General features: G+C 35.3%; 3 protein-coding genes across 4 annotated transcripts; 1 reads left to right on the top strand and 2 right to left on the bottom strand.

Moving 5' to 3' along the window:
* Window positions 1–214: 214 nt before the first annotated feature.
* On the bottom strand, window positions 215–4,483 carry LOC113732898 (epoxide hydrolase 1-like). The gene is made up of 3 exons (XM_027258933.2): window positions 3,884–4,483; window positions 1,118–1,359; window positions 215–719 (listed from the first exon to the last, which is right to left on the bottom strand). The coding sequence occupies exons 1-3, from the start codon at window positions 4,346–4,348 to the stop codon at window positions 473–475; spliced, it is 954 nt and encodes a 317-aa protein (XP_027114734.1). The 5' UTR covers window positions 4,349–4,483; the 3' UTR covers window positions 215–472.
* A 10,324-nt stretch (window positions 4,484–14,807) lies between these two features.
* LOC140036450 (uncharacterized) lies at window positions 14,808–15,419 on the top strand. Its single transcript, XM_072077870.1, has one exon. The coding sequence runs from the start codon at window positions 14,808–14,810 to the stop codon at window positions 15,417–15,419; it is 612 nt and encodes a 203-aa protein (XP_071933971.1).
* Window positions 15,420–15,987: 568 nt separating this feature from the next.
* LOC113732900 (uncharacterized) lies at window positions 15,988–19,669 on the bottom strand. 2 transcript variants are annotated; one of them, XR_011840946.1, is made up of 6 exons: window positions 19,319–19,669; window positions 17,246–17,315; window positions 17,095–17,157; window positions 16,760–16,895; window positions 16,609–16,665; window positions 15,988–16,339 (listed from the first exon to the last, which is right to left on the bottom strand). XR_011840946.1 is itself a non-coding variant. In XM_027258936.2 (6 exons), the coding sequence occupies exons 1-6, from the start codon at window positions 19,570–19,572 to the stop codon at window positions 16,247–16,249; spliced, it is 579 nt and encodes a 192-aa protein (XP_027114737.1). In that variant the 5' UTR covers window positions 19,573–19,666; the 3' UTR covers window positions 15,988–16,246. The 2 variants fall into 2 exon arrangements, 1 of the variants encoding a protein (XP_027114737.1); XM_027258936.2 differs by having other exon boundaries at window positions 16,760–16,801; window positions 19,319–19,666.
* Between the last annotated feature and the right edge of the window lie 1,140 nt (window positions 19,670–20,809).

Raw genomic sequence — 20,809 nt, forward strand, 5'->3', positions numbered from 1 at the left:
GAGATAAGAATGGATGCATCTTTATTTCACAGTTACTCAAGACAAATTTCTGAGCTCAGGTAATGATTACATGGTGCTGAAGTGTAATTTGACATGAAACCTAGTGGTGAGGCAAACCTGATGAGCTTGTTTCTCTCCTTACCTAGCATTAGTTGTCAGTCTTCCAGCTTTGGCTGAGATCTGACTAGCTCTTGGGTTCATGGTCCTATAGATCTTAGATCAAGTGCTTGACGTTGCAAAATACAGGTGATACTGGATTCTTATCCAAAGCGTTACAGAATTGTTCAATGGATGATTGATAGTAAGAATTGAATGATCTTGAAGCTTTACCATAAAATAAAAAATCAAAGAAGGAAATCCTGCAGCAGGAACAGCAAACAGACATTACTGAGAATACCTAGCGGAAAATCAAGCTTCTAAATGTTCAATTGCCACTCTGCAGAACCGCAGGGCATATTACCACAAGTAGCTCTCAGAACATTTTGATGAAATGATGGATGTGATGGTTGATCTCTTCAGCTCTTTCTTGGTTGAGGAAGTGGCCCGCGTCCTTCATTATCACAGGTTCTTCCAAGAATGGCACGTCCCTTTTGAAGCCGCCACCATGTACGTATTCCTGTGTCCCTGGAGTGGTATACACCATATCCAAGTCTCCGACTATGAATTTCACAGGAACTTTCACTTGTGCTCCTGTCCATGCTGCAGTCAGCTCCCAGTTTCTGCAACGGTGTGGAAAGATTACTATGAAATGCAAAATCCATCTTTAAAACCAGGAAGAAAGCCAAGGGAATTTTCTCAATGCATTCTATCCTTTAGATTCATTAGTCTCCATGTTTAATCTTTCACTATTTTTCAATTTTGACCAATTTTTTCCCTAACGACATTCATAAAACTGTGATGATCATTAAAGAGCTCAGTTCTTTCTAACTTTGCTGTGTAAAACTAAACAGAATGGACTTAATAGTGTTTTCAAATGGTTTAAGAGGGAACTGCACCTGAGACAAGTCTATCAAGTATGATCCCAGATTTGCTACAATTGGAATGTGGATGCATAAATGGAGACTAGCGACAAGAACACGAAAACCAAGAAGGCAATTCATCAAGAAAGAAAACGTACAAATCCAATGCACGGTAGTAGTTCAATCCTCCAGTGAAGCCCTTCTGGGCGTATTTGTTAGCATAGTACTTCAAGTCTTCTTCTGATAGCCAGGCGGGCAATTTGATGTCAGTATCAGGTGAAATCCCAAAAGGGTTCCCCTTTGGTAGACAAGGAGGACCAGGTTTACGATCTGTAAGAATTTTCTTGAGTACTGCTTTGCTCCCATATTTTGCAATTTCAGCTTCAATCTCTCCAGGTTCCTGTGACATGAAAATACTTGCCTTGTTTGGACAGCAATTTTCTAAAGAAAAATTGCTACATTTTCCGTGAACACGTTTTCTAATCACCTTTTTACCTCACATTTATCAAATCGCTACAGTAATTTTTCTACAAAAAATCTAGAAAAATACAATCCAAACACAATCGTACAGCTAACGATAAACATTTTATTGTCGGTTGTATATTACCAAGATGTGTGTTATAGGACATGGCATAGATACTCAAGTCATAAAGTGCAAATTCATGCATTTAAGAGTGTAAAGTGCAGATTCTACAAGCTAAGTCATTCAAATCCAGTGCATGGTGGTGCAACTTGATGCTGTAAATTGATAGTTGAGGGTCTATAGTGCAAATAGGTGACATTTCAAGGGTATATGTTGCAATTAAGCCAAATGGAAAAATTGAGAAATCAATGAACATGACCAATGTCCAAAGGACTTGTGTTAAACAATTACACCTTAAACTAGGGATATGGAGACCTATAGTTATAACAATCAATGATACATAGCTTTGATAGAGATTATGCGACAAATTTATCCATCTAAAACGTTTTTAACGGTTTGGATTGAGGGAGTCGGACAGAAACGTAAGGAAAGGAATTGAAGGGATTTGATTGTGCTCATTTTAATTGATTCTTGAGAGGAAAAGAAAAGGATAGAAAGGGAATGGAAAGGAAACGATCTAGTTATTTTGTTGAAGTATGATTTCGATCCAAAAGTGAGCAGAAATAGAATGAAAGAGAATCACATCTGATAAAATAACTAAAATTTTTTTAAAAAGTCATTTTTTTCTTATCCTATTAATTAACACTTGATCTTTTCTTTTCTCAATCTAAACAAAATTTCAAATGTTCTTTTTTTTTTTCCCATATTCAAACCAAACAAAATGAATGAAACCATTTTACTCTACTCTCATTTTTGGCTTTTACCTTTTAATATGGGAGATGCAGGGCTTAAATTATGGCCATAAATGCAACTGGAATTTAGGTAATGGAAACGGCGCATTCAAGAAGACTGAATTGGCATTCAAGAAAAAATGCTTATGAACCACGAACAACAGGTCATAGCCCACAAACAATGAATTATATGACCTGCCTACGTCTTTAATGCCTACGTCTCATTTACTGGGAGCAGTGGTTTTGCTGACAAAATAATTTTGTCTGCATTTGTAGAGTTATTAATCTAGAATATGGGGTGCCATAATAAAATAGCCCTTTTCTTTGGGTTCAGATCTAGTATACACGTTGTAGTATTTATTGGACTTGGCTTCTCTCCGTAGATTTTCTTTCCATTTCTTACAGTACACATCTGAATCTGAATGCATGATACGTGTCCTCATTTATTAATACTGGTTAGAATTAGTCGAGCTTAAAATGATCACATTTATTTATAATAAATAAAGACACATATCATTCATTCAGATGTGCATTGTCGAAAATCGAGACAGGATCCACTTGAGAGGAGTCAAATCCGTATTTATCCTCTCCTTCTCACTTAAGAATTGTGCATGGTTTCACAAATTTGGACAAATTCTAATCTTTCGCAAGAATTTCTTCCCTTACGTAAATCAGATTTCTAAAACTAAAAAACCCCTCAAATAACATAAAACATCATGAATAATCTTCTTGGTGACAAGTAGCTATCTTGCAACTTTTTGATGTGTCATGTGACAAGTACACCAGTCAATTGTACTGGCAAGTAGCCTAACTTTCAATATTAAGGTGTCACATGACAATTTTTTCTTTGAGCAGACACCGTGAACTAAATTGGTGAATCTCGTGAACCGTAATTTAGTTGATTTGATATTTTTCTAACATATACATTTCATAAGCATACACTAATGTCCACAGAAAAATATATATATTTTTTTGGTTATCAAGGAGAGCTAAGCAGCTCAATACATAGATACTAAACGCGGGGTAGTTACTCCGGCAATATCCAAGTTCATCCATCTCCGAACTATATCCGGTGGACTCTGTAAACGATATAACCCTGCTCCCAGTGGAATTAATGATCCCCTTAAATGATCCCCTTAAATGATTTACAAGGCAACCCTAACCACCCAACCATTACCCGACCCAACCCAAGTGGCTGAGGCCAAGAGTCGAGATTTCATAGGCAGATACTAAGGCTCCATTTGGATTGTATTTTTCAATTGAAAAATTTCGTGGTTCTACTCTGTGAATATTTGTTCAACATAATTTTTAATTATCTTTTTATCTGACGTAAATTTTATTTTTTATAGTAATTTTCCCTCAAAAACTCCCAAAAAATGCAATTCAAACGGGAAATAAGTCAGTGAGAGGTTAATCAAAGTGGACGCATGATCCATTTCATTTCATTCCCTATTGTCCAAGAAGCAAATAGATCTATGGAAACAAACCCCTTTTGGTTCAAAGTCGAACATAAAAAGTTTCCAAAATAATAATAATAATAAAAAAAAGAGTCATACTTAAAAAGCTTATTTCAAATCTAAATGCTTTTGGTCATCTGGAAAAAAAAAAACCTGGAATCTGCACATGTAATACTCCTCCCCAAAAAATGCCCGCAAGCCGGCAATGGGCTTCATCTTAGGATTCCTTGGCCGGAAAGGCACAGTCAAGCTCACAAATGCCTTCACCATGTCAGGCCTAAACAAGCACAAGTACCAAGCAATCATGGCACCCCAGTCATGAGCCACCAAGAAAACATGGGCTACGCCTAGGGACTGAATGAGGGCCACGAGGTCACCTACAATGTGGAAGCAAGTGTAGCTGGATATAGAAGAAGGAGCATCAGTGTCCCCGTAGCCACGGAGGTCCGGCGCAACGGCACGGTAGCCTAAGGTGGCGAACGCCGTGATCTGGTGGCGCCATGTGTACCAGAGCTCAGGGAAGCCGTGGAGGAAGAGGACTACTGGGCCTTCACCTTTTTCAGCTACGTGCATGTTTATGCCATTTAAGTCCACTTTCTTATGCTCGATGCCCTCCATTTTGTGGCTGCTTTTTGGCTATGAACAAGGAGAAGAAGAAGAAGAAGAAAAGCTGAAAAGGTTGAATATTTGAAATGATGTAGGAAGGTAGTCAAGTGCATTTGAAGATGGATATATATGGTTGTGGCTGAACTACTCCCCTTCGACCCCGTTTCCCTCTCAACTCTCAAGTGCACTGTTCCTTTTATGGTAAACTTTAGAAAGTTGCCTTTTCTGTCTCATTGAATGCATGGTTTCAAATTCAATGTCTTAGGGCATGTTTGGAACCTGAGTTTTTTTGGAGTTTGTTTAAAACTTTACTGTAGTGCACTGTAGAAGTTTTTAAAAAAAATTTGTAGAAGTTTTTGTAAGGTAAAATTTTTTTTTCTTTTTTTTTTTTCTCTTTCTCTTTCTCTTTCTTTTTCTTTCTTTCCTTTTCTTTCATCTCTTCTTCTTCTTGCTTCCCCCTTCCCCTTCCCCGTTACCTTGCACCAGCAACTCCCTTTCCCCCCTCCCCCGCCACCGCACTGCCCTCTCTTTCCCCTTCCCCTGCCCACTGCCCTCCCCGGCCACCCCCCTGCCCTCCCTTTCCCCCCTCCCCCGGCCATTGCCCTCCCCTCCCCCGCCATCGCACTGCCCTCTCTTTCCACCTTCCCCCGCCTACTGCCCTCCCCCGCCACCCCTTTGCGCCACCTTTCCCTCTTCTCCTGCCCGCCACCCTCTGCCCTCCTTTTCCCCCTTCCCCCCGCCCTTTGCCCTGCCCTTCCCCTGCAGCCCAGCCGCACCAGACGATGGCAAGCCTAGGCTTGCGACCAGACGCAGCCCAGGCTCAGCCTTTCCTCTTCTCCACAGCGCACCAGAAGCAGCCCGGACTCACAACCCAGCCGCAACGCGCGCGCAGGCTGGGGGACGAAACGGTGGTGGTGTGTTTTGGGAACCGGCGGTGATGTTGGGTTGGGATGGGGGAGGAAGAAGGAAAAAAGGGAAGGGAATTTTTTTTGGTGTGTTTTGGGTATTTTGAGGTGTGTAGGTAAAAAATTTTGAGAAGATTTTTGGGATTCCTGTAGCAAAAGTTGTTAAAAAACTAGTAGATAAAATACTTATCCAAAAAACTGGGTTCCAAACAGGCCCTTAGTTTGATTTGATAGAGTATTTAGACTTTAGAGAGAGAGTTGAAAATCACAATTTAAAAGATTTTCTAAGTAAAATATTTATACTGAAAGAATACTTCGTATTATAAATTTTCAATTATATAAATGCACTAAAATGTAATAGTAAGATATTAATTCAACTAGAAATGTAATATATATATATATCCTTATACTATATAAGAATGAGTTTAGGGTAAAGATGATCTTTGGATTTCAACTGCAAGGGTGGGACTATTTTGGAAACGCGAGAATGTTTGAAGTGCAATTAGAATATTGAATATGAGTCATTGTAGTTAATTTGATTTTGTTGTAATTACTTAGATGTCCTTTCAGACATTCAAAGCTAGGTTTAAGTTTGACATGTGGTAGTGTTCGATATCCGATCCAACATTGGGTACAACTGAATTCAGCTTGTGTTTTAGTGAAATTACATAAAAACCCTTCTAATCATTTAATTGTATTAATATCCAAGTCTTTTAATTTTCTAAAGCCTTTATCATCAGTTATTTGCAAAACTTATTATATATAGATGTTAAGACATAATCAATACCAATTAGTAGAGAAGTTTAGTTTCTTGACCATTACCATGGCAACCCCCATCTATTCAAATTCATTTCATTTACTTATAGTTTTGTTCCATCACAATCATGCAACCTATTTGTTTCTCAATAGGTATGTTTTCTTTAACCAATTTACTTTTTGGTTGAAGAAATCTATAATCTTGCAAGTTGTATGTGCAATAAGTTTTTAGTGTTTTAATTCAATTATCCATGTTAAACAAGCTTAATAGGTAGGAGATCACATTTGTTAGTTGTTATTTGTGGTTTAAAATAAGTTTATCATCATAAAATTTTCCATTTATAGACTGTAGCTACTTCTTTTGTTGTTTTAACTACTCCCTCCGTCCCATTTTGATAGTCATGTTTTCCTTTTTCGTCCGTCCCAAATTGTAGTCCACTTTTCAATTGAAAAATATAGTTGTATTTTAATTTTTATGAAATATCCTTATTCAATGTAAGTTATTGTTACTATAAACCTACCTCATTTAATGAGAGTTAATTCTTTATTTACCATCAATTCAAGTTCCCATAAAGTTGTACTCTAATTAATGTGAGGGTATTTTAGGAAAATAGTTACCTAAATTGATTGTTCCAACAAAGTTAACTATTTTTTCTTAAACTGTGTGAAAAAAAAATCAGGACTATCAAAGTGGGACGGAGGGAGTATTAGTTATGGTAATTTTCAAATCGTTTACTATTTTATTGATGATTCCATCTAGGCAAATTTTCACTTCATTTGATTTGTCAATATGTTTAACTATCTACTTAAAACTATTTGGCTGCAAATCTAAAGTATGTATTTCATTACTTTTAATTATTTTCTTGAATTGAGTGGATTAAGATGCTTTAGTACTTTTTTGAGGTAATTATTTCTCTAAATTAGAGTGTTAGGTGTTGTATATCTTTGCAATTAACTCAAAAACTGATGTTTCGTGATTGTAACCCTTATTGAGAAGGAGATTCTTTGCTATATGCCCTAAACCATACAATAAATCATAATTGATTGATTGGTCAATATGGAGGTTTCGTGATGATATATCCTTAAAATCAATATAAAATCAAGAATTTGGCTTGCAAGAACCGAAATTCCACCAGCAATGATTTTTTTAAGTATGTAATTGTCCAAATCTCACTTGTATGACAAGATAATGTGGTGGATTGCCCTCATATCAAGATTAAATTCAAACTAAATAACAGATTTTAATATTCCTAAAGTGCATGAGCCGATATAGGTAGGTTTTTTATTCAACTAGGTTAGATGCAAAGTGGTTGATCGTATCTTATAATTATGTTTCATTGCATATTATATATTTTGACTAATGATTTTTATGTTTAATATTACATAATAAAATTGTCATACTTCAATTCTTATACTACAAAATACCAATTAATAATTATTAACCATCTCTAATTACAAGCACTAAACTCCCGCGCGTTGCGCGGGTTTTTTCCCCTAGTATATATATATAGTCAAAGTTCTATTTAGTGTTATGAGATTTTTTTTCCGTCAAAATCAGATAATGCTGTTAGAGTTCCATCTTTAACCTTAAGATATAGTGGTTAATTTTCATTATCTGAAATTCATTTCTGGCTTCTTCCTTCCTTGTTCCGACCTGAAAGGAAAAATTTTCAATGATAAGGATGGTTGGATAGAGTATTATTCCAAATAATTGGGATAAAAATAATTACTGTAATACTTTTTGTAATGTGATATATGTGAGATAAAAAGATGATTGGGAATATAAAAAGGTGGATTGAGAAATGTATTTATGATGCAAGCGAAAAATTTTTTTGAAAAAATTTGCTATCCAAACATAACTGTTATATTGCCAGAGCTATTATTTTTCTGTCAAAACCAACTACTTCTAGAATAGTTGACCACCAAGGAGAATGAGAATAGGTAAAGGATCAAATCCCTTTACCTACATTCTAAAAAATGCAAAATTTCCAAAAAAAAATTCGCCAACAGGTGCTGGATCGATGATGGTTCAATCCCCTTCGAATTCTTCCTTTAGTCCCTTTGGATCCCCTCTTCCCCTAATCTAGACTCTAAAGTAGGAACAGGTGTAGCATAGAATCTATTGTGTTTGGCAAAAAAAATACTATTATTTTTCTGTCATGGCAATTTTACTCCAAATACCTTAACTACCCTCTATTGGCAGATGAGTTAACAGTAAGTGTTTTCCAAGCCATGCGGGCCTTTCTTCTTCCTCTATTCCCTGAATTCACACTTCCTCTTCCTCCCATAAAGACTTGCAGCAGCTTCATAGTGATAATGCCCTCGCAGTATTCAAAGCCGCAAACATGAAACTCAACACCAGTCCAGCTAGAAACATTCATAAACGAGTTGCCAAATGAAAAAAAAATAACAATCCAAGCCTGTTTATCTGCTGCCCAAAATCCCTAACCGTTCTGTCTTTTGTTTAGTATCCCAAAGCTTTCCCTTTTGACCAAACCCACAATTTAGATATGCCAAGTAAATTTCTTGTATTAAACCACCAGCCCAAAGGCTGGTGGCCACCACCCAATCATTAAGGTTTGGTGGGGTGGGAGGTAAGGTTTGAACCTTGCCTCCCACCAAATGCCACATTTAAAGTGGCTTGGCTTCGAAAAAATCTAGGCGGGTACATAGTGCACCCGTCTGATCCGGTGGTGGTTCAGTCCCCTCCGAGTTACTTCTAGGCCTCTTTAGGTCCGTCTCCTCCCTCTAGTGTAATATATATTAGGTTATATAACAGTTGTCGTCTCTGAAAAAAAAAAGTATATTTCTTGTATTACGGTTTATAAAATTATCAAAGTTATGTTTGTCGATAAAACACCCTAAATCTACAACTCCCATATCCTTCTTACGGAGAAAATAACAAAAAGATAAATGGATTATTTTATGAATTTCATTTTGCTGTCCAAGAACCAAAATAGAAGAGTAGCGAAAGGGGAGAGACAAAAGGGTGGCACACAAAGATCAATCTTATCATCGAAGGGGGATGGAGGTACTGGGATTTGAGAGATGTAAAAACAAAGATGGAACTGCCCAGAAAGACAGAGACTAGTGGCAGAAAGAAAAGTGGTTTGTTTTCCATACAGCCACAAGTTACCGAGTAAGGATAGTTTGGGCATTTGGTGCAAAATTGCTCTGGCAGGAAGATTTTAGCTCTGGCCGTAAGGATAGTTTGGGCATTTGGTGCAAAATTGATCCGGCAGAAAGATTTTAGCTCTGGCAATATCCCTAGTAGGGTGCATACGAGCCGAGTCGAGATAGGTAAAATGACTGAGGTCAAGTTCAAGCCTGAGCTCATCAAGCTTTTAGAAGTCGAACTCGAGTTCAATCTCAAACTTGATTTCAATTTACCTTACTTGAGTTTGAATTTAATTAAATTTAATCGAATTAAATCAAAATCAATTGAGCCTATTCGAGTCTAATCGAGCTCACGTAATAAAAATTAATATTTTACATATAATCTTAAATAAAAGACATTATTGACATTTCACAATAATAAATATAAAAAATTAAATATATATATATATTATAAAAAACTTGATTAAGCTCATCAAACTTTCTAACACAAAATATTGGAACTCGAACTTGACTCGTGAGATCAAATGAGTAGTTCAAATTCAAATTCAAACTCAAACTCGGTCAAAACGAACCCGAGTCAAGTTATTGACCGAGTTGTTCGCAAGTTCAAGTTGAGTTATCTGATTTAGCATCATCCAATCGCTAGTCGATAAGAAAGGAAGAAAAATGTTTTGAAAGGAGTAGCAGCATTAATAAGGAAAGTAGTATGAACATATCAATGCATCGGAAATTTGGAATGGGACCGCATAATTATGGTTTGTGATGGCACTAAAGGAAAATTATAGAGCACAGATGTAAATGAATGGGGGAGTAAATGAGGAGGAAGACGGAATAATTTTGAGCATTCAAGTATCGACCGATTCGCGTAGAGTTTATTCTTTTTTCCTTTTAAAAATCATTTTATTTAATAAATTTGTATTAAATACTAGAAATACATTAAATAAAAAATGACACAAATATATATATATATAAATTTGAGATTAATAAATACAAAAAATCTGAAAAATCAATATAAATGAAGATGAGCTCCAACAAATGTCAATCCGTCTAGGGTTAGGCACTTGAAATCATGATGTTTCTGTCCATAGATTCCTAAGTAGCTTGTTGGACCTTATACCGTAACAGTAGTATACTCTCATTTCATAAGATATTCAAATCTAAATGTCTAACTCATTTGTGTTTGTGGATTTTTTATCCTCTGTTTAGAACGGGAGCCTAGAGTTGGCCACTCTTCCTTAACCTTCCCACGGCCCACACTCATCATGCATGTTAAAATTGAACCTCCACAAGCTGATCATGCATGTTAAAAATGTTCATATATATATATATGCCAATCATTGATTTAGTGATTAAAATTCAAGCCCTAAGACTAAAAAATTCTCAATTCAAATTTCATTATAAGCAATTTTTTTCCACTCTTTATGAGTTCTTTGTTTTTTTTTTTTTTGGATCAGTCACTAATTGTTACATTACTCCTATTCTAGCCTATAATAGAGAAGGGCTCAACTGGATCAAGGAGAATTCGAGGGAATATGCAATATTATGAGTGAGTGTGCAATATTATTGCGTTGTAGTTCTCACTATTTTATGGGTTAGTTTTACTGATTATTTGTAATATTCTCAACATGTGGGTTATTTGTAATCTTAAGAATAAATTTGTACAGAATTAGCTTACCTAAATTACTTTATTTTCTCCTTTGTCTAAAGTACTTGTTGCGTTTTGCCAAATTGGAAAAGAAAGTATTGCAGTGATTTTTTCACACTATAGAAGTTAAGCAATTTCTATTGTTACTATTTTTACAAGGGAAGACTCTAAGCTTAAGCCTTACAAGGGATAAGGGAAAAATGATGAGAGTTTAAGAGTTGAACTAGGAACCTTACCTAATGTCTTTACTAGCTAGATTGGGTTTTGGGGATATAGTTAAACATTTCATTAGACTTCTTTAAGAGGAAAATAGAATTCAGCATTCCCCAAATTTTTAAGTTTTCTTTTTTTTCTTTGTTGGGTCAAGAACAGATTCCAAACCCTAATTTTACTTGGTTTAAATTATGAAAAATTCTATGGTCCCTTTTGAATACTATCCCTTCAACTTGTATCTTTCAATAAAAATAATAGTTTGGATTTTAAATCTTTGGAATTGTTAATATTTAAGAGCCACTAACATCTTTTTCACTATCTAACAGTGAATTTAACTTGGGCATATGATATCAAAAAGGACCGTAAAATCTCCCTAAAATTATTTTCGTAAGGTAAAATGTTTGTCACGGGTCCAGGCCCCTAAAGTTTGTTGTAGATGTTGTGGATTGCCAGTTGACAGATTTGTAGGGTTGGAATGGGCCAAAAACCCACCCAGTTGGTTCAGTTTGGGTTGGGCTCCTGTCCCTGGAATGCAATAAAACGTTATCCATTCATATTACTCCTTTTCATTCAATTTCCTAAGACAATTAAACTTCTTTTAATTTGAGAGTTTTTGGTCAAATTTTTCATTTCATAAAAAATACGCCAATGTTACATACGAGAGTTAGATCCAATCCAAAACAAGCTTAGTTGAGGTCGGAAACTGGGCAGCAAGACAATGATGGGTTTGGGTTGGGCTGCTGTCCCTCGATGCAATAAAACATCTGATCCGTCCATCATACTTCTCTTGACTCCTTTTTCGTCTCTCTTATAAAAGGGGTAAAAAAACATTACATCTTTTTACTTCTTTTGATTTGATTTTTTTTGTCAAATTTTAGAGTAAAATTTTTATACATTGTGTACATTTTTCAGGTCAAATTTTTGAAAATAAATTTTTGTGTACACTATTAGTATAAATATATTTTACAGTTATAAATTTAAATCATTACCAGATAACATGAATTCAAATTTAAAAATACAATAATGTATTCATAATTATTAGTGTACAAAAATCACTACACTATCTATATATAAGAAGTTAATCCAATTTTTTCATTTGAGATGATCTACAAATCCTTCAATGTTGTTTGCACTGCAATTTTTCAAAGAAAAATTATTACGTTTTCCGTGAACACAGTTTTTAATTATATTTTTACTTCACATATATTAAATCGTTATAATAATTTTTCTAGAAAAAATCTAGAAAGATGCAATCCAAATAAAGAGTAAGAGTTAGATTCATAACGATTAATCTTTGATTAGGAGCCAAGTGCCACTCTTTATTTTCAATTTGCAGAACACAAACAATACATCAATAACTAGTAGTACAAGCATAGCATTGATATGACCAAGCACCTCGTAGCTAATGCCTCATTTGAGAGTTTATGTGCAAAAAATGAAAAAGAAAAGACAATAACGTGTCAAATTTATAAACTTGGCCTTCAAATCAAAGGGGCATTACCCAAAAAGAAAAAAATTGACTTTGTTTCCATTTCTTGCCAATTATGGCAAGACAAGGATTCGGACGTTTTGAAAGAAAAAATTATATCATTTTCTATAGGGGAAAGAACAATGTCATAGTTGAGGTGTCAGCCATTACCATTGAAGCATAGCTCCACAGTTTCATGGGGAGAAAGCTCAAGCAGAATGGATGATTTCTTTACGCACAGATAAAATCTTGGAAACTGTTGTGATTGAATTGCCAAGAAGAACTATGTGCGATAAACCAGAAACAATAAACCAAAAAAAAATCAAAAAAGAAATTGCTATTGGGAAAAAAAACGAAGACGAAAAGAAGAAGAGATACAGAGTAAAGGTAAAACAAGAACAGAAAACCAAAAAAAAAAAAAAAAGAAGCTTCTGCTGAGAAGAAACCCAAGACAAAATGAAGAAGAGATACAGAACAATGGTGAAGATGAGGAGGCCGCATGGCGGGGTCTCGAACCCTAAAACGAAGTCATTGGCCTGGGCTGCTAGTATTTATACAAAGATTGGGGGATCAAAGGTTTCCCGGGCCAAGTTTTGTATGACGCTATTGCCCTCATATGCATCTTCTTATTTCCTTTTGAACCCTCCTGCCTTTCATCCATTTTTCTTGGGATAATTTCGGAAATCTCCCCGGATGTTTCTGACAATTTCACTAGCCTCCTCTGAAGTTTGTAAAAGTACACAAACCTCCCCTAAAATTAAGATTTTGATAAAAAGGTTAGTCCAATTAGAAAAAGTAACATTAAAAAAGTACTTTAAGCAGAGAGTTAGAACTTTTATTTCGTAAATACCCCTTATGCATGGACATAAGTCATATTAGTAAAAGAATAAAAATAATTAATAATTAAAAATAATTAATATGCACATTTAACCACTCAAAAAGTTCACATTTAATAAATTAGACAGCACAGATAAGTAACAAAACTATACTAATAATTACAAGATTCGGCAAAACAAACTAGTCATCTTTTTTAACATAATATTTGTTATGATTCTTGTAATTTGAACAAAAAATTTTTCAAACTTTGCCTTTCTTTTCTCTCATTTCAATTTTCTTTGAAACTTTTAAAGTTGTGACAATTGTAAAGTAATTTTATGGAAATAAATGAGACAATTGTAAAGTAATTTCATGAAAATAAGGAAGAAATGAGGGAAAAGAAAGACAAAATTTAAAAATTTTTCTATTCAAAATCACAAGAATCATATCAAACATCAAGTTAAAAGAAATGACTGGTCTATTTTATTGAATTTTGTAATTATTAGTGTAGTTTTGTTGCTTATTTGTATTGTCTAATTTATTAAATATAAACTTTTTGAGTGATGAAATGTGTTCATTAATTATTACTAACTTTTAATTATTTTTATTCTTTTACTAATACGATTTATATACATACATAAGGGGCATTTATGAAATAAAATTTTCATCTTTCTTCTTAAAGTACTTTTTTAATATTATTTTTCTAATTAGACTAACTTTGTTATCAAAACGTTAAATTTTAGGGGAGATTTGTATATAAATACAATCTTCAGAAGAGGCCAGTGAAATTGTCAAAAACCTTAGGGGAGGTTTCTATAATTTTCCCTTTTTTCTTTCATAATCAATAAGTGGCTTCTAGGGAGAGAAAATGGCTTGGTTAAGTCATCACCACCACTGGGGGAGATATATAAGCAAAGTAAGAGAGCTGATCACAAATGAAAATTGGAACAAGCAATTGATAGAGTCCATTTTCAGTGAGGATACAAGAGAAGTACTAAAAATCCCTCCAAGTACATGCAAGGCAAAAGACAGGTTCTATTGTTTTCACTCACCAACTGGTGGGTATACAGTAAGATTTGGGTATATGCTGGCGAGGGAACTGAAAAGAAAGAAGATATCCAGGAGTATCATAGGTGGAGAAAGTAGCAGAAATGAGAGCAGAACAAGAATATGGAAACTGTTGGGGGGGAACGAATGTGAAACATAAGTTGAAGCACTTCATATGGAAATCCCTAAAGGGGTTTCTACTTGTGAATGAAGTGATAAAGACTAGGATGGGAAAAGGAGAACAACGTGCAAGTGTCTGTGGCAATCAAGTGGAAACATTAGAGCACATGTTTTTCTTCTGTGAAAATGCAGAAGCAATATGGAAATGTGCTCCTATAAAATGGGATGGACTGAAAAAGTATAGAGACAACTTCTGGCACTGAGCTTCTGGGAGTGACCCAGAGAGAAAATGGTCATGATCATATTGCTTTAACCATCAATATTTTACGGCAGATTTGGAAGGTGAGGAACGAGTTCCAGTTCAACACAATGAAGAGACAACCAATGACACAGATCAACAAGGCCATATCAGAATGGATAGAGTGCAAAGAAGCACAAACAGCTACAATGGAACAAGAGGAGATCAGAGAGCCTAAAGAAGAAGATAAAAGATGGGTTCCACCAAGGGAGAAATGCATCAGAATCAATATAGATGCAGCGGTACAGACATCAAGAGGGAAAGCTGGATGGGGTATAGTGACTAGAAACTCAGAAGGGAAACTGATCTCCACGTGGGCAATTCCTCAAAAATGTTCTTCAGAACCAACTGTGGAAGAAGAATTAGCCATACAAATGGCCTTAATGAAAGCTAAACAGAAAGGATGGAAGGAAATAAAGATTCGATCAGATTGCAAAAATGTAGTAGGGAAGCTGCAAGAAAACTCTGCTGAGAATGTGTACTGCACTACAATTCTGAAGGATATTATCAAGTTGAAGAACGAGTTTGATGTTTGCATTTTCTCTTTCACTAGAAGAATAGACAATGTAGTTAGTCATACGCTGGCAAATTTTGCTCTGAGCTTGATTACTGTTGTAACCTGGGAAAGAAACTTCCCAACTTGGCTCAATACGCTAACCAAGGAAGATATGATAGAGCAGTTGCTCAGAATTTTGTAACACAGTTTTTATGCGATGAAAGTTTATCGTTTTGGGGGAAAAATAAAGGCATCCTCTAAATCTCTCAAACTACTTCATTTCCATTCTTGATCTAGTATGGCAACGCAAGGCTGTATATTACATCTGCAAAATGGCATTCTATGGAATGCATTCCGAAGATTAATGTTATCACAAAAATAGCGCTACAAATGAACAAACTTACACGGCCTGCAAGTACAATGAAAATATTGAACATAGCAATCCAAAAGAGCATATTTAAGGTAAAAGATTCTTTAACTTGCATCCCAAAATAACATGCTAATATAGTTCGGAGTCGGACATTGCTTGAAGTTAAATCAAAGTATTGGATGCGGATCAAGAAAACTTATCTTGGAACATCTTGCGGCACATTTTATACTATAATTGATCAGCACCTCAATCAGTTGATGATAACAACCTTCCCAATTTTCTTTTTAACTCCAGTCCGGGGCCTTATCTATTTGTAATATAAAAGCCAGGGAAGATGGCTGTGGATGCCCCAAAAGATCACCAAAACAGTTTTGATGTAACAGCTTTTGATACAACTAAATAACGCAAAATCAGGAGTCGTATAACGCTGAATGTCAGAAATGCAAAATCGAGATACAATGTCAAAAATAATAATAATAATAATAATGATACAACAACCATATAAGTTCTCAAAAAACCATGAGGTGGAGAAAGAACACAATTCCATATCTTGTAATTAACTAATATATGGAGTGCCTTTGAATCCTCATGAATGTCGTACAGCTTCAATCATCTGCCCCAAGAAATCCCATTCCAGGAAACCTTTCTGGGGTCCCTGATCAATCATAACTAGCATTCAAGAAATTCAGTAGCTTGTTCCGATTATTTTCTGCCATTTTGTCCTCCTTTGATTTCTCAAGCTTTAATAGAATCTACAAGTCAAGAACACGATATAACCTGAGGCGCCTTCCTGATAATATATATGACAATCTAAAGCTACTTAATGCGAATCAAATGCAACCAGTAGAAAGCAAATCTTTTCTAGCATAAGCATTGAGTCAGCTCATCTGACTTTTTCATATTTCAGTAAGAAGATCTACGCACAATATAGAGTCATGAAATCCTCCTAGACACCAGTTTGCATTAATGTTTTACATTTAGATGACTATATTGTGCTAATTTTAAGAAGCCGGACATCTACCTTTTTGCCAGAGACAGCACTACGACGGACACCGTCATCTTTGTCTCGTCCCAGAAACTGTATTGTACCCAGAATATAAATTAGTTCACAGAGGAAAACAAAACTTAAGCAGCAAATTTCAAAAGGAAATCTTTGAGGGCGAAAAGACAACCTTAGACAGCTGCACAGGGCTGCTACTCTCCTCCTGCTGCTTCTATATATAGCTCCCATTACCAGGATAAAATCCGAGGCAGAAACAACATCCAAGCAAGCCAATCAACCACCCCATCATCATGCCACAGACCCAGCTCCAATTTCGAAGAGCCATTAATTAAAACAGACAGAAAGTATTATAAGAGTCACGTCAAAAAAGTATACACCAATTCATAAAAACAAAACCAATAAACTACCACACATGAGAGAACTCTTAACATGGCTAAGAAGGTTGTTTCAATCACAAAATTAGGGATGTGATCACTCTAATCCAAAGCTGAACCAGTAATCTACCTCTTTGACTTTGTGCTTGTGACGTTTATGCTGATGGCTTTTCCTTTTCTCTTTATCCTTGCTCTGAAAGATCAGAAGCCATTAGAAGGTTACACAATGGGAGAGGAATAGTAACCAATGGAAAGTAAATAAAGTCATTATTCAAGACAACCTTCTTGGGTCTGTCACTCGATTTGTGCCTCTTTGAACGATTTGATGCTTCATGTTCACTATCAGAGGAACTGCAATAACAAAAAATATGGCATGAGACGAAATCTCCAAGTTCCAGTTATAGTTTAATTAAACCAAATAGTAATTCGAAGTCACTTTTTCAATCTGCAGCATATATACATTAATAGAAATTCAAATTCAAGTTCCTTGTGTTTGAGGGGGAAAAGCCAAAGTGCAATATGGCATCATTTGAGAACAACATAATGTACAGACCCTCTAATGCACGGCATAATGAGTTTATTAACAGAGCAGAGAACTTTTAGGTAAGCCTTACAGAGATTGCCTAATAAGTAAGATGATCTGCCCATCTTTAGACCGCAATAAACCAAGCAACCCCCTTTAACATCGGATCAAACGAAAACAGAATTAAAAGCATTTTAAGAAACCTTATAGATACTAGGAAACCTCCTAACTACCAATTACTTTCCAGTTTTTTAATGTAGATTTCCTGCACTTTTGGAACAAGTAAGAGATCAGACTTGAAGCAGGCTTCAGGAAAATACAGTTCCAACTTTTATAGCTAAAAAGAAGTTGACCACATGGTAGTATTAAACAATTTTGAAGAGACTTGTGAAAAATTTGAACTGATTTAGGCTAATGCGATAGTACTGTATTTCCAGTGCAAATCGTATTAAGGAATCTTGACCAAGCTTCTACCATTTCTTGCTCAGTACCAGGTAACCATGTTACCAATAGACAAATTAAAATCAGATCCAATAGAATGAGCACCATCTCATGGAGTGAACAAGTTATTGATTCCTAGCATTCCATGTTTTGTCTGTTTAATATAATTTGCATTCTATTAGTCTGCTCAACCTATGAAATAGTTAATTTTGTGTATCTATCTAACCTATTTGCGTATCTTTATATTATGAGTTTCATCTACTCTTTGCCCAAGGTGGAGAGGCATAAAAATCATCAACAAAATGGCAAAATATAGGCAGCATATTATCCCCCGTCCCCGTCCCTTCTCTTCATAGCAGTATCTGCTGACTGCACCGCCTCTATATTATGAAAGCTTTCTATTCAAGCTAAGAATAGTTGAAAGTATAAAGTTCAAATTGGTACCACCATCTCATAAGGAAAAATCGAAGAAAAATTTTGACAAAGGCAAAGCCGAAAATTTTGCATTGAATTAATAAATGATTTCAAGCAAGTGACTAGACTTACATTCAACTGACATTACAAACACCTTCACAGCAAGTGTCTCCTAACTACAACAAGTGCGTAGGTTGCCCAAGGGGAGCCCACGCTGAAGTTGAAAACAAAGTGAAAGAGAATGAATATCCTTGAAAAATGATATTAAAACAGTTTAGGTCATAAACAACAAAGCTCGTACCCTCAAAACAAGGTTTCTAACCCCAAGCCTAGACAGAAAAGTAAAAAACAATAAACCACCGCAAATACAAGGTTTATATACTGTCGCAGACTGTCAAGGCACCAAAGTGACCTAAGTAATGCCTTTATGAACGCCTCCATTATGCCTCCTTGTATTGCAGCTTGAATTAGCAAGTAGATGACAACAATGGTCTACCTTACCCTAAAGGTCGGATTTCATAGCTAATAGTATGTTTAATCTAGCACTGCTTACTTCCAGCTAAAGAATATTCTTAGATGTTCCTACATATCTATAGCTTCCTTTTAGCTTACTAAAAGCTCAATATTATTTTCAGAACAAGAAGCTAAAATCTTCTCTACCCAACCACCCGTTGCATTTTTCACTGCTTTTTTACAAGGCAGAATTCACGAAAATTAAATGCAACCTTAGAAAAAGAATCTAAATTAAATAAATCACGCCCCCCCCCCCCCCCCCCCACAACAAAAAAAGAAAAAATAAAGAACTACAATCCCCAAAACAACCAAATGCAATCCGTAACATCCTAGAACAAACGTCAGTCTACAGATTTCCGAGAAAAGAAAAATCCAAACTTCATCAAATAACAGAGGGGAGATTTTCTTTTCGAAATAATTAAAATACAAGATCAAAGGGAAGGGTCGAAAAAAAAAATGAGACCTGTAATCATCATCCGATGAAGCGGAAGAGGAGTAAGAAGAGTATCGGTCGGACGAGGAGGAGTGGCGCTTATGACGACGCCGTTTGGATTCAGAAGAGCGGTGGTGGCTTTTCTTGCTGACCTTGAGCTCGTCTCGGTCTTTGTCTTTGTCTCGGCGTTGACGGCGGCGACGACGGTGGCGCCGAGGCGAAGAATCCGACGAGTTGTCCGATGAAGAGGACGCCGAGGATGAAGAGGTGGAGGAGGCCGGCATACTTACGCCAGAGATTTGGGAAGTTCTCTTCTCCTTTTGCAAAATCTGGGATGAGCTTCGACTTTCGATTGGTATACTGGTGAACGGTTGGGACTTAAACGACGTGGTAACAAGGGTTTTGTGCTTTTTTTTTTTTCTTTATTTTAATTTTTAACCTTTCTTTGCTTTGTTGTACCTAGTACAAGTGTACAACTAGGACTGCTATTTTTAATTTTCTAAATTTTACTCCAATGACTGCACTTTTTCCTAAAACGAACCCTGCAAAGTTTTGTTATCTTTAATCAAACTTAAAAAACTAGTAAAAAATTGAATAAAGTTTAATATGGTTTTGACTAGATTATAAGGAATCTAGAATAATGGGAAAAAATTATATTGGATGGCTCTCTAATTTGATGTGAAACTTTAAAAAAGAAATATGATGGACAACTCTCTACACTGTGATATGGATATTAAAACTAATAATGTCATTGTAATAATTGCGAAGTAGCAAGATTTTAAATTTTTAGTTTAACTTGGTGGTGTTTGTAATTTCAACTTCATAAATTTTTAGCAATGTTAGTTTGATTTGCAATACATATTTTCAGAAATTCTAAGAACATATACAAAAATATTTTATTTGTATTCAATAAGTAGATCAATATGTTGTACAAAAGAGGGAAAAGAATGCAATTCCATATAACTTTTTTTTTTATCAAAACGATAACATTTGTATTGATTTAAAACTTGATAATACAAGTATGCTTTACAAAAGGGACAAACTGCCCTCACAATCCTTTCGTGCTAGATATTTTATCCAACCCGGGAAATTTGTTTCTCAATACACATCATTAACTAGCTTCAAAGTGAATTTTGCTAGCGTATGACACACCTCATTTCCTTCCCTATAAATAAAGGAGAAATTGCATTGATCATAAAACTCCCTTAGCTTATAACTAAATGAGACTTATTTGTATGTAAACATTAAATTCTTGAAGGTGATGATGCTTAGACTAAACTTTCATTTGTATAGTGTTTTTTAAAACTATTTTAACCATTTTTTAAATCTCATCAATATATTTATTAGAAAAGTGTCACAATAATTTAAAAAAAAAAAAAAAATCTAAAAGCACCATATTTTGCTATAAATTTCTTTTTTAGCCCCCCTTTTTTCACTTTCATTTTGTTTGTTCCCAAATGAAGATCCTTGGGTTTAAGGCCTTCATGATGATGTAAGTACGTCGTGAGTCAATATTCGATT

The sequence above is a fragment of the Coffea arabica genome, chromosome 2e (genome assembly GCF_036785885.1).
Source record: "Coffea arabica cultivar ET-39 chromosome 2e, Coffea Arabica ET-39 HiFi, whole genome shotgun sequence".
NCBI classification, from domain to species: domain Eukaryota; kingdom Viridiplantae; phylum Streptophyta; class Magnoliopsida; order Gentianales; family Rubiaceae; genus Coffea; species Coffea arabica.

Bases quoted from the DNA above. Each gene is read 5' to 3' on its own strand.
- LOC113732898 (XM_027258933.2), bottom strand. From the start codon at position 4,348: ATGGAGGGCATCGAGCATAAGAAAGTGGACTTAAATGGCATAAACATG. The intron at 1,360-3,883 runs GTTTTTTTTTTT...TTCATGTCACAG, and splicing joins ATTACATGTGCAGATTCCAG to GAACCTGGAGAGATTGAAGC. The intron at 720-1,117 runs GTACGTTTTCTT...ACACCGTTGCAG, and splicing joins TACTACCGTGCATTGGATTT to AAACTGGGAGCTGACTGCAG.
- LOC113732900 (XM_027258936.2), bottom strand. From the start codon at position 19,572: ATGCCGGCCTCCTCCACCTCTTCATCCTCGGCGTCCTCTTCATCGGAC. The intron at 17,316-19,318 runs GTCTCATTTTTT...TTGTTATTGCAG, and splicing joins TCATCGGATGATGATTACAG to TTCCTCTGATAGTGAACATG. The intron at 16,666-16,759 runs GTTGTCTTTTCG...GGTACAATACAG, and splicing joins GCCCTGTGCAGCTGTCTAAG to TTTCTGGGACGAGACAAAGA.
- LOC140036450 (XM_072077870.1), top strand. From the start codon at position 14,808: ATGACACAGATCAACAAGGCCATATCAGAATGGATAGAGTGCAAAGAA.